Below are 13,866 nucleotides of genomic sequence, written 5' to 3' on the forward strand. Positions count from 1 at the left end.
TCTGAAGAACTGTCTTCTTGAAGAATATCAGCTTGATTTCACCACTCTGCTTGCTTGAGAATGAGAAATTTTCATCTCTTGCAGGGTTCCTTATACTGAATTTTATTCAAAGCAGTTTAAATGTTTGTTAATCTTGCAGGATACCATTAAACTCTGAATACCTGATGTATAAAATCGTTTTCCACATTTATCAGCCTTTTATGGCCTCATTTTCACTTACTTATTAGGCAAAAATAATTCTCTTTAGTGATGATTCTAATTCTCATCTTCCCAGACAGATGGAAATCAGAGATTGTGAAGTCACTGTGGTATTCAATAACAGCATTGCATGCTGCTAGTGTTTTCTGTATGTGTTCTGCTGTTTTAATCAGAATGTCCTCTCTTCCACAAATTGTATAAAACTACAGACTAAAAATTCTTTAGGGAGTTTATACTCCTACCACATACTTGTACAAACGATATCTGTTTTACATTCAAAAATTGAATAACTGCTTTTGTTTCTGCAGCAGATGTGGGCTTCAATCATTAGTTATTTTGAAAACTGATTAACATAATTTCAACATAAACAGTAGTAATTAGCAGCTACAGATTTTGTTTCTGACTCGCTAAAAATTATTGTTCTCTTGTTAGAGAACTAAGAATGGAAGTTCTTAGTTAAATTGTATTATAAATTCCTGAAGAATTATTGAAAATTATTTTTTGCTTTTTTCATCTACGTATTAAAAGCAGTATGATAAACGTTATTAGAGGACTTTCTAGATGTAATTATAAACAAGATTTAATATTCAAACTAACTTACAGACTACATCCCAAAAACTGAATAAGAAAAAATTAATTTTTTTTAACTTTAAAGATTATAACATAGGTTATGACTTTGATTGCGTTTTTTCATAAATTTATCTCCACCACTTATTATAAAACTGCATTATCTTATTAATCTATAGTTTTATAAATCCAAAATTTGGCATTCTTATAAGTAGTTCTTCTACTTTTCAGATACCTTAGAAAATCAAATTTAGCTAAATTATTCCTAACGGAGCATATATGAAAAGTTTGAGAAATTATTTTAGTTAACCCTTAAAGTGTTAAATTAAATTAGGGACTGTGAAACTGAAATAGCTGGGAATCTTTCAAGTATATTTATCTTAGGGAATAAGCTACTGTTATAAAAGGATTTTTCTCTCATCACTAAGAAAATGCAAACAATTTAAGGATAAGCCCTAGCTGACTCAACTGTTAGCAGTTTCAAAGAATTAAAAACTGAAATTTTGCATTGTTATTCAAAAGTGAGTATTTAAGAAAGGTGTGGAAAAATTATTTTGATTGATCTCTCAAAGGGATTAAATTGAATAGAGGTTTAAAAAGAGATGGTGAGACCAGAAAGGATAAAAATATAAAATCTGATATGGATGATTCTTTTAGATAGTAAACTACTACTGAGAAGACATTTTTTCCTCTCCCACCTCTTAAGAGATAAAAAAGGCATGTTAACTGATTTTCCACAAACAGTATATTTTTCTCCAGTTGAGATGAAACACTGAAGTCTTTCAGAAATATTTATTGCAGTAATACTCAGAGAAATACATACTTATACATTACATAGTATACATTTACAATAGACCATAGTGTGACCCAGTTATTGTAAATAACAAACACTGTAAATGAATGTTAAACATGTAACAACTAACATATACCTACATGTAAAAATATATTTCAAACTGTGTATGCTATCCCTGCCTCTTCAAAAAATTACCAAAAGTGAAATTTCACCGTTTTTCATGTTCAAATTTATTGGTAATTTTCTCATGGAAAGAAGAGAGATAGGTAAATAACCCACTAGGCCAGTCTTTTACCTGGAGAAAATATGAATAAATTGCTTTTTAGGACCAATAGCTTATAAGTTATGATTTTTTCCGTTAAACCCTTACAATCACAAAAATAAATGTGTGCACCGTAACAAAAATGGCTGCTACAGGTAAACTGCTTAAAGAAAAAAAAAATAAAAATAGTTTTAAAATCCTGAGAGTTGTAGGAAACAAGTGGTTAAGTTTCAATTTTTTTTTATTGGTCAAGCAACCACCCTTAGGTCACTTCAAATGAATTGACCCGTACCGATTTCACAGGTCAAAAAAGAAATAATTTGGAACTGAGATAAAAGTAGGTGAATTAGAATGTATTTTTATGCTGAATCTTAAAATGAAATCAGGTTTCTTCATCACCCTCAGATTTTTAGTTAAGACCCTTTAAAATATTGAGAAACTTCTTAAATAATAGAATACAAAAATAATAATAATAATCACAATTAAAATTCCTACCTTTATTTTTCAGATATTTATGTTTATCTTAATTTCTTTTTTTCTTATTTCCCTTTTGTGTTCAGTGAATTCTTCCTTTTTTATCATCCAGCAGTAGTTAAAGGAAAAAAGTTCAAATGAGAATGTAAAAAATGAATTTTCAGTGACACTCTGCAGCCTAAATTTTTGTAGTTCACTAAGAGTTCATTTATAAGCTGATCATGGTTTTCAGCTTTTTTGTTTCCAAGAAAACCAGTAACAACATCTTTGAATGACTTCCATGCAGGTAGTTCTTTAGGATTCTGTTTGCTGTCAAATATATTTTCACAGATTAATTTTCTTATTTGTGGCCCAATGAATATTCCCTCTTTTAATTTGGCTTCACTTAACCGTGAAAAAACCTCAGCTAAATATTTAAAGCCATCTCCATTTTTATCTAATGTTTTTGCAGAATTTTTCATCAGGCCTAGTTTTATGTGTAGAGGTGGTGAAATAATACGATCTACTGTGACAAGGAGAATATTGACAACATTTTCCTTTCCTGGGGTAAACTGATTTATTTTTGGTCAGTTTTTAACTGCGTAGTGTTTATCTGCAGCCTGACTATCCCACAAATGCAAGAAACACATACATTTTGTAAAGCCACTCTGGAGACCGAGAAGAAGTCCTATTGCTTTCAGGTCAGCAATGATTCACCATACTTAATAGCTTTTAAAATTTTTAACATACTTTCATATGTTTCTTTCATTCCTACAGCACATGTTACCGGTATAGAAAAAAACTTATTCCAGTTATGTAACAAAACTGCCTTTAAGCTTCTTTTTTATGAGTCTACAAATAAATGCCAATCATGAATAACATATTCAATGTCCAGTTCAGACATTGGCCCCCTAACATTATGGTAGGAACAAACTAAACCATTTCTTCTAAAGTATTTCAGTAAATTTTCATTTCAGTTTCTATATACTGAAATTTTAGTATCCTTGTTTACTAAATTTCATTCTTTAAGATATGAACCTAGGAGTTCTGCATGTTGTTTCAACAAATACAAGTCACGAATTAGGTTTCTCAGTTCTGTTTGTGCGATGAGGTGAGGTTCAGTCATTCTTCTGGATTGTAATTAATATCTATTGCAGTTGATTTATCGGTTGAGCCTTCTGAGGAATAAGAAATTTCTTTCCAAGAAGTTGGAGGGATTGGAATCAGTAAATCAATACCATAAAGTATTGGTCTCATAGCTAAACGAACATTTGGGTATGCAATACTGCTTTTATTGTTTGAATTGAAACCAGTTACGGGTTAAGCAAAAATAGCATCATCATAATGGTTAGTAGGCTTTCGCCAAATCATAGGTATGCCAAAAGACAAATGCTTTTTATTTCCTTTTAACCACTGGGTTAATTTAATGTAGCACTTGATGCATGCTGTGTGTGAAGCCTAGAATTTATCTTGGTCTCCCAAGGGACAGTCAAAATAATGTTTGTTTTCAGCAGATTCGATACTGGTTTTTGTAGACTTTTCATGGTGAATTTTCCACAAATGTAACAAAAAATATTTGGATAATTTTTACAAGCCAGATTTTTATTCATTACAAAATTCAAAATGTTTTAATGAATGAAAGTAAACTGAAAGATTACAGAAATACTTGCTCAGTTATAAAAATAATTAGGTTTTAATTTATAAATATTTATTAATTAAAATACTTCATAAAATTGCTTCACCATGGAGTGCAATAAAACACAGCGCAAAACAGACACACACACACACACACACAACTTAAAAATCTTGATGTATTATAAAATAATACCAAAAGTTGTTCTGTCATAAAAATCTTTCACTAAATCTTTCATCACTTATGAAACAATTTTTATAATATGTGTGTGATAAAACCACTACCACAACTAAAGAACACAGCCAGTCATACCAAGAGCTGAAATCATGCTGAAGAAAATTTCATCACGTTGTATTACTCATTACTTGACTCTCTAACATGTCTATACATGTCTGGCTTGACATGAAATGACATCATTTGACTATTATATATCAAATATAGGTTTACAGGATGCACCACAATATAAATCAGATGTGAATAAGGAAACATACAGATGTACTAACTTATTTGTATATTGTTTGTTCCACGAATGATGGAACAAATAAATTTAAGGGGTTGTAACTTAAGAATATTACGGGATGGGTTGTTTTGGAACACATATTCAGATTCAGCATATAAAATACTATACAGAAAACCTACTTCCTTTTCAGTTCCAAATTTTATGTTGACCAGTGTTATGAAATGGAATTAAAATTAACATCAAGAAAAAATTAAACAATAAGAATGGTAATTCTTAGGTAAAATAAGGTATTAATAGGTAATTTTAGAATTACCTAAAGAAAGTAATAACAGTACAGTATGAAACAAAAAAAAATGTTTAACTACAAAATAAGGTTAAAATTCCTTTCATATTCTCTTTCTATAAATTCATGTATGTCATTCTTTATAAGAATTTCTCGAGAAAGAGCTCGACAAAGCATCTGTATCAAATAAAATAAAACAAGTCTACATGAAATTGATAAAAAGACTGAAGGACACCCAACATGGAATTGCTGAAACTCTTTTGAAATTTAGAAAATCAGTCAGCACCAGTATAAGGCTAGATTAGACTATAAGATCAAATCATATAATCTTAAGGTATAATTCAAGAGAAATTAACTGGATAATTATTTCTAACAGTTCTGGCATAAAATAAGCAATGTGGTCTCAAGAAAAGTTGGACTTTTTATAATATAAATACCAAAGAAATCTTTTAGATACAGTATGGATTTCATATAATTGAAGCATTTTGCAATATGGGTATAACCAAACAGGAATACAGTTGTCTAACAGTAAATATGTTTTTAAACTGTCTGTAACTTCTAATCATATGACTGAGGGTGTAAGCTGCTTCAGAAATAATTTTTATTAGGTGGGAATTGAACTATAACTAGGCTAAAGAATGACGACAACAGTATTTGGGGTTTCCTTTATATCATCTTTAAGAGGACTAAATTGGGAAAAATGGTTTTGAATTTTTAGTTTATATTTTAAAAATGGTGGAAATTTTTAACAAAACCATTTTTTGAAGGACAAAGCTGTCAAAAAACATCAAAAGTGTTTTATATAACTCATTTGCAGACAGAATTTCATCTTGACTAAAAGGGCAAGGAAATGCAAAAAAAAGGCAGCGAGAAAATTTAGTATTTGGTTATGAAAGTGGATCCTTCCACTACCTATACATATATAAATAGAAAAACCTTCACTGACGTAGTCATTACTATTTTTCCTATTTTCCAGGTAGCTAGAATTTACTGAGAGTAAATGTCAAATTACTTAAGATAAATAAATGGAAGGTTTACTAGAAAAAGTAAGAAAATATTACTTTTCGTTAACAACCCCTAAGGGGTTAAATTAAATAGGGATTGAAAAGGTATGCAAACAATGCTAGAATTGGAAACTTGAAACATTCCAGGTATGTTTCTCTTAACCCTCCGAGTTGGTCTTGTGGTGAACTTGTCTTCGCAAATCAGCTGATTTCAAAGTCGAGAGTTCTAAGTTTCAAATCCTAGTAAAGACGGTTACTTTTATACAGATTTGAATACTAGATTGTAGATATCGGTATTCTTTGGTGGTTGGATTTCAATTAACCACACATCTCAGGAATGGTCGACATGAGACTGTGCAAGACTGCACTTCATATGTAATCATACGTATCATCCTCATTCATACTCTGAAGTGATACCTTACAGTGGTTCTGGAGGCTAAACAGAGATAGAAAAAATAAAGGTATGTTCCCCTTAGTGAGTAAACTTTTCCTATGAAGGTATGTTTATCAATCATCCCGAAGGAGGTGTGCAAAAATTTTTAAAAACCAATGTTTCTTGCTCAAATTGAATGAAAATTTGAAAATTGTCAAGAATATTTATTACAGTAATACTTTGAGTAATATTTATTCTAAATTAGAAATCTCTTTTAACTATTAACCCTGTGATGTTAAAAACTGGATTAAAATTATATTCCTTAATATATATATATATATTTATATAGTTCTAATTTAAGCTTGAAGTTTAGTAAAGATAGTAATACCAAGATTCCATGAATCAAATCTTAAATATTTCCATTAAACCATTGCTAAAAGGAAGAAGCTGGATTACAAGTGGATTTTATAGTTCTTTATTTTGACATTTGATTGTGATAGAAATTACATATTAATTTGCAGGTACATAAAGTTTTATTATGCTCAAGGTTAAAAAAAAATATATAAATCCATATCATTGAATTGGGAAATTAAGCTCAAATTTTTACATTCTTTGCCTCATTTTAGGTCACCTAAAAATATTCTGATTATAGCCCTTAACATACAATATAAATAATTGATGAGTCTAAACAATTAGTGAATGTTGTCCTAGTAACAAATCAATTTCTTTACACAATTAAAATGAAGGCATACAAAGAATTCATTATCAGGTTATAGAAGATTTGTTATTTTAAAAATTTTATATTGTTATTGTTTTTTAAATGAAGGCCTTATCTTAAACTATTTTTATGGTATATTGCAGGTGGAGTTGCAGACTTGATATTTGTATTTTTTGATCCGATTGGACAAGCTCTTTGCAAACGAACATTGTCTATAGTAGAACGACTGAATATAGAGTATGCAGATAAATTACATTTTTATCTTACTAAAGCTGATGATGCAGGAAATGAAGCTGACCGACAAAAGTCAGTGAGATAACTTTTTTTCAGTTGTTTATTTTCCACTTTATTTAAAACTGGTAACAGTTTTCTGTTTTTTTATTAATTAATATGAATTTACTGGTTTATGCGTGCATGAAATCTCTTAGTGGACTTTTATGATAAAAGTACAAATTTATAATTTATATATTTGGAGAGTTCCTAAATGTGATAATTCTTTTGATCTATGACACTTTATAATTTTTTTGTTATATAGTCTCTTTTCTGTCAGGTAGATTTCATAAGAAAGCTACCTATTGTAATGGGTACCATGATTCGACTTTTTCAAGATGTACTTTCATTGACAGTTTATTTTTTTATCCATTTATTTGTTTACTATTCACTGGCATTGTAAATAATAAAATATAAGACTATATAAACGTCAAGCGCATTTTTTATCGATTAATTATTGAGTAAATAATTAATGCATTTCAGTAATTATTTTTACTATATATTTGAATAAATTTAATGTGATTATAGGTATAGAAATTTGTAAAACATTCATATCTTCCAAAATGGTTCCACTTCAAAAATATAATAATCTAGACAAGTGTTTAAAAATGGCATTGTTTATATCGATTGGCAAAATCTACTAAAGTTATTAGTTAAACTCTGGTGGTTTACTCAAAACTAGTGTTTCATTATCTATCATGCATGGAAAAACGTAATGTCTTTTATTGCTAGTTTTAGAAATTTTTCTGGTGAATTTTCATATACACATTCTTGAGAGGTAAGCCGCCCCCCCCCCCCCCCACATTAGACCCATATGATTTTGCTGACGTGCATGCAGTGGAGTTTTAATTTCACTGCATCAATTAAAAATGCAATATATGAATCTAGTTAAACCTAAAAACTTATGAAAGAAAAATAAAATTTGGTTTACCTTCTTTTTGTTGAATTTCATTTTCAATTTTCCTATGAATAAAATATTTTTCCTTATTAAACTTACAAAAAGCAAGAAAATTTATATTTTGTTTCCCTTTTATTGTATATTTACACATAACCTAAAGTGAATGATAACAAAAATCATATTACTGTAGGTGAAGTTTTTATAATATTATTTTTCATACTCGAAAAGAAACACTTAAGTTTTTCTTACTTCTACTTTATTACATCCAAGCTTACCATATGCTGGTTATGTTATCCTTCTTTTTTTTTATAAATTTTAAATGGCATATACCATACTGTCATTATTAACTACTAATAAATACCTACGATAAGCAGTAAATCCATACCTGATACTCTTTAGCTTTGGTAATCTACAGGAACATGGTAATTTATTACATTTCCAGTTTGTTAAACATGGCTAGTTGTTGGAAGTTTACTTTTCTTTGCATCCTTCAATTTCAAAGATGCAAATTTTATAAGATTTTTTAGTTATTTGAAACATTACCTTACCCAGGACCCATTAATCTTATTGCAACATTCAGTGAAGTGAATAAACTATGCTTTTTACTTTAAAGTAAATACCGATCAAGTAAAGTAAACCCTTGAGACTAAGTGAATAACCTTTTACTAATACTTATAAGTAAATACTTGTAACATTTGTAGTTGTCCGAGTATTTGCCAGCAGTTTTCTCATTTTGCTTTTACTTATCCAGTATTCTCTTTACTTATCAAGTAAACACTTATATGATTCACATCCTGTACAACATCATGTTCAGACACTTTTGTCAATACATCAAATGTTTCTCATGTTTTAATCAATCCAGCATCGTTTGGATGCCAGTCTTTTAGCAAGCATCATCATGTCTAGTGAAGAGACTAATTTTGAAGTACAAGAACCAGTACAGCCATCTGCGTCAGAAAGTAGCAGAATGTATTTGGTAAATATTCTTGAAGACAACACCGTTGTTTTAGACCGGTCTATGAGTTCTAAAAGAATTGCTGCCAAAGAGAAATCGTAGAACACTATTCAGAAGAAATATCAGAAAAGTGCGGGGAAGTCAATTACAGTAGAAAAACTAAAAAAAATTTTAAATAACATGAAAACCAACCTTAAAAAGAAAACTGGCAAAAATAAAAGTGGGAATAGAGCAGTGAAATGACTAAAATGGGAATCAAACCTCCTTGAAATTGAAGAAAATCCTGTATTGCATCAGATACCGGGAACAACCAATGTAGGAATTGAAAATAGGATTCAAGAAGATACCCCAATTCAGCCTCCAAACAAAATCACTAACAAGTCAGCAGACCAAAATCAGGACAGCTAGAAAAGCGTAAAAAAAAGACACAACATTGGGACACTGATGAAACAGCCGATCTATCAACTACTGATCTTCAACGACTCGTTCTCAATGACCAGCTGAAACTTGCAAGAATGCAGATGAAGAGAGAGGAAATAAAAATTAAGGCAGAGGAGACAGAACTGGAACAAGAGAAAATTAAATTACATCAGCTGCAATCATCTTCAACAGAACGATGCGAAGTTAATGAAGAGAACAGAGATTTTGATCTCAGCCAATACATATTGTTGAAGTAATCCTTATTTACTATTTCTGTAAAAAAAAATTATGTATTTATTTTCGTATTTGTAAGCCTTAATAAAATAAAAAACTATCACTTCCAAAAAAAAAATATTAAAAATCCATTTATACTTGCGGGGGCCGCATGCGTATGTGTAACACATGCTCATTCATTCGCGTGCGTATATGCAGGCACACACCAGTATAAAATAGAAATATCCAGTATAAATGATTAATTTTCTTTTTTCTCTTATACTGATTTTTCTCTTTATTTATTTTTCTTCTGTTATTTATACTTATTACATTTTTTATGTACAAAATAAGGTAAGGAAAAGGGTAACAAATTTATAATAATAATAAATTTTATTAAAATTTTTAATAAATGATAAATATAAAAAAATGGTAAAATGATAAGGAGTTTATTCCAAATCAATTTTCCAACAACAAAGCCATGATTTCATTTCTTCTTGCCTGCCCTCTGAGACGAATTCCATCCTCTTCTAGTTCTTCTGGTTCTTCATTTTCATCCTCTTCTCTTTCATAATTGATATTTTCTTCTAACTCACAATATTCATCATTTAAATGTTTTGCAACATTGTGTAAAACAGAATATGCCACAAATACTTTCGGAATTTTTCCCAATTTTACACGAACAAGATTCGCCAATATCGGGAACCGTTTCTTAAGTTGACCAGAAATGCGTTCAATAACAACTCTTTCTTTAGAATGTTGTTTATTGAACACTTCTTCCTGCTGGTTTAAAAGGTGTTATTAACCATGGGGCAATTCCGTACCCACTGTCTCCCAAAAGGCATACCGTACCATTAAATTTAGCCATGGTTTGGCAAACACTGCTCCGTCTCCAAATGCGACTGTCATGGGAGTTACCCGGCCAAGAAGCATCAACGCTAGTGATTTTTTCAGTGGAATCATATGTTACCTGAACGTTGATGCTGGGATACTTCTTACGGTTTATGTAACAGTCTCTGTGGCGTGCTGGTTTATTTATTTCTAAGTGCGTGCAATCCACAGCACGTATTACGGTCGGCATTTTAAAGCGAGAACTACATTTTCTCTTAGCTTCATTTAACTCATGAGCATTCTGTGGAAAGTGAATCCACTCAGATGCCTTTTCATTTATTTTGTTCAGAACATAATCGAAAGTTTTGCATACTGTAGAACGGTGAATCCCGAAGTCTTCACTTGACACCGTTTTGAAATCCAGGGTCTGATAAGTGCCGCAAAAATACTTCCATCTTCTGTTGCGATGACAGAGCATCTCCTCGCTTTTCATTACTTTCTACCAAAAAAGCGTTCATCAAAAATTCAACTGATTCTTTTGTAAAAGGAATTAGTTCTTCATATCTTCTTCGACTCAATGCTCGCCTTTCTTTGTAAGTTTTTGGTTGACGAATGTTGACAAAGGCAGCCATACCAAGTATATAAAATTAAATGAAAGTTTGGTAAGGTTACCAAATAGCTACCTTGAAATTCTACCAGTAAATACTTGAATACTCTTCCGAACTTAGGATTTTATTCACTCGTTTTAAGTAAAGTCTGACCGGAATCAGTAATTGCGTGTAGTTACAAGTAAACGCTTGATAAGTAAAGGTTATTCACTTCCCTGTTTTACAAGTAAAGAGAATACTTGTAAAAAGTATTCAGTATTTGGTTTGCCGTTGTTTATTCACAGAACTGCAAGTAAACACTTGTATAATTGCAAGTAAAAGTAAATACTGGTTTTTATTCACTTCACTAATTAGTTGTATTATATACGTACATGTTTTATTTAATCATAATTCATTAAGTATATAATTAAAAATATAGGATCTTCTCCATAATCCGTCATCATTTTGGTGAGGGACTGATTGACAATGAGGTATGATTAAATAAACCCTAATGTCATTTGAGTAATTGTAATTAATTTGTTATTTATTTTCACAGTAAATAATAAAGATTACCTTTGTAATGGAGACCAATAGGTAGTTATATCTAAAAGTATTTATTTGAAAAGATGACTACCACTATTGCGCTGTCACCATATATACTCCACCAAATAGCTGTTCGACAGTATTCTGTTTGTCCCACGCTCTACCTTATATCTTTACTTTGCAAGTTTCCATGTGCTTTCAATCATCTGGTTATATGCCCCTGTTTGTGAGTCTGCAAAATTATATGTGTGGTTTACAGTTTTACAATTAAAATTTTCCAGGAAATTTTGAATGTCCCTATAAGTGCACCATTTTTCCAAAAAAAATGGTTGTACTTGGTCCTATTCTTTACCTTATTACTGGAATTAAACTTTGGTGCTCCTGTTTTTCACTGTACCGTAAAACACTCCTTAGTCTTTCTGCAATACCTCCCAAAGACCCATTGTTGTAGAAGGACATGCCCAACTCAGTATTTCCTGCAGGATAATAAACTTTAGTCTGTTTCAACTGTCAACCTTTGACCTCCAATTAAGCTCTGATTGTTTGCAACTCTGTGGATACAAACTTGGTGTAAGAAATTCACCCAGTTAATCCTAATATTGTGATTTATTTCTGACTCCTCTGAGCAAAATTTTTCATTTGACAATTCCTTAGTTTAACAATAAAGACAATTTTATGGAAAGGGAGTTAAGAGTATGTTAAGAATGTATCGCTTCTTAATTTTTATATTATCTGCAGTCTTTTTTTGAACATGTCCACCAATCTCATACTTCTATCCTTAAAATCATATCATGACTGTAATCATACCTTCTTGAGTTATGTAAAATACCAAGTTTCTGAAATAAATGTATTGCAGCATCTTCATCTTCATTAACGAATGAAATTCATAAGTACAACAGTACAAAACACATAAACACTAAAAATGAGAAGTAGGCCTACGACATGCACAGTCCATAAGCAAAACACAACTGCAGTTTTATTATTGTAATGTGAAACCCTGGTTAGAAATGATGTCATATCTGATATACAAATGACTCAATGTTAATTGCTATGGCTGTTAAAATGATGCTCATAACAGAGAAGATCCAAAATGTATTTTACCGATTAAAATTATTTCTTTTTTTGTCTGCAAAATATTTTAAATTTAAGGACATCTTTGGGTACTTAGGAACACTGTTACAGCACCCCTAAGTTAAGACCCATACTTTGTGAAATACTGTTATAGCCTGCACTTTACAATATGGATGTATCAAATCACCTAGTAGTGGGATAAAAACTCATTGATCTTTTAATCTAGATAATTACTAAATAACAAAATGTTTGTGTCTGAGTTAATGTGTTTTAAAGTAGTGTTAGTTTAGATTAAAAATGTAGATACTGATCTATACACATATTCAAAGCCATGCATAGCAGGTTTAGGATAGTTCAGGTATATCAGTACAAGTAAAAAACAAGAAGTTTTCTCATCAAATATTCTGCCTGCTGATTTTGATTCACTGGTTTATAATCCTGTGTATTTGTTATGCAGTACAACATAGCATCGTTTGTGTTTGAACGTTCAATATGCAGGTGGCAGTACAATTTATTTATTTATAGTACATTTTATTAATTTATTTTCAGTTTTATTATCAATCAGTAGTAAATTAGTTCAGCTGTACACTGATTTTATTTTTGTAGCATCAGCTCATCATTTTATTTAGGTTACTTAATGTTTTTTTAATGCTGAAACAAAATATTGAAAATAATAGAAAGATTTACTGATAAAATTTTAATTAGATCAGTTATTTTACATTTTAATTTTACTTTGCCTTAAATTTTTTATTCAAAAGTTCAAAACTTGAGTTATGGAAAATTAACTGTTTTAATCTCCTAATTGTGTGGCTATTTTTTTATCATTCTTAGAAATATGCTATTTGAAAGGTATGTATATGATATGGATTCTATCATAAATTTATTCTACTTGTTTTTTTCCTGTGAATATTTGTTTTATGTTTTACATGAGTTTACGAGTTATGCATGAATAAAGATGCTCATTAACTGCTTCATGTATCTTTTTGTGGAGCTTTGGAAAAAGTTGAGTGAAAATAAAGATTTTTTTTATGTAAATGCATGTTGATATAAGAAATAAGGCTTGATATATGTTCAGGATACAATACAGCATGTTCAGGACCACATAATTTACATATTATGAACAGTAATTACATTTATGACATGCAACTTTTTGTGTAAACAGTAGCTAGACGAAGATTCTAAGTATACTAGTTAAAAAACTGATTAATTATTGTCTGTCCACACTCATTTTAGTAGATGCATTAAGTTTGATGTGACAAATCTAATTTAAAAAGGTTTTGTGGATTTGTCTACTTCACAATGTGTAGTTTTATAAAAAATATTTGTTTTATTTAAAA

General features: G+C 30.3%; 1 protein-coding gene across 1 annotated transcript in view; it reads left to right on the plus strand.

The window, feature by feature from the left end:
- The window catches only part of LOC142323264 (uncharacterized), an 81,932-nt gene that overhangs the window by 49,307 nt on the left and 18,759 nt on the right, over window positions 1-13,866 (plus strand). Inside the window, exon 7 of the mRNA XM_075362669.1 lies at window positions 6,888-7,050. Within this exon, the coding sequence (XP_075218784.1) occupies window positions 6,888-7,050 (163 nt within the window). The remainder of the gene's footprint in view (window positions 1-6,887; window positions 7,051-13,866) is intronic.

This window comes from Lycorma delicatula, chromosome 4 (assembly GCF_047948215.1).
Source record: "Lycorma delicatula isolate Av1 chromosome 4, ASM4794821v1, whole genome shotgun sequence".
Classification (NCBI taxonomy): Eukaryota; Metazoa; Arthropoda; class Insecta; order Hemiptera; family Fulgoridae; genus Lycorma; species Lycorma delicatula.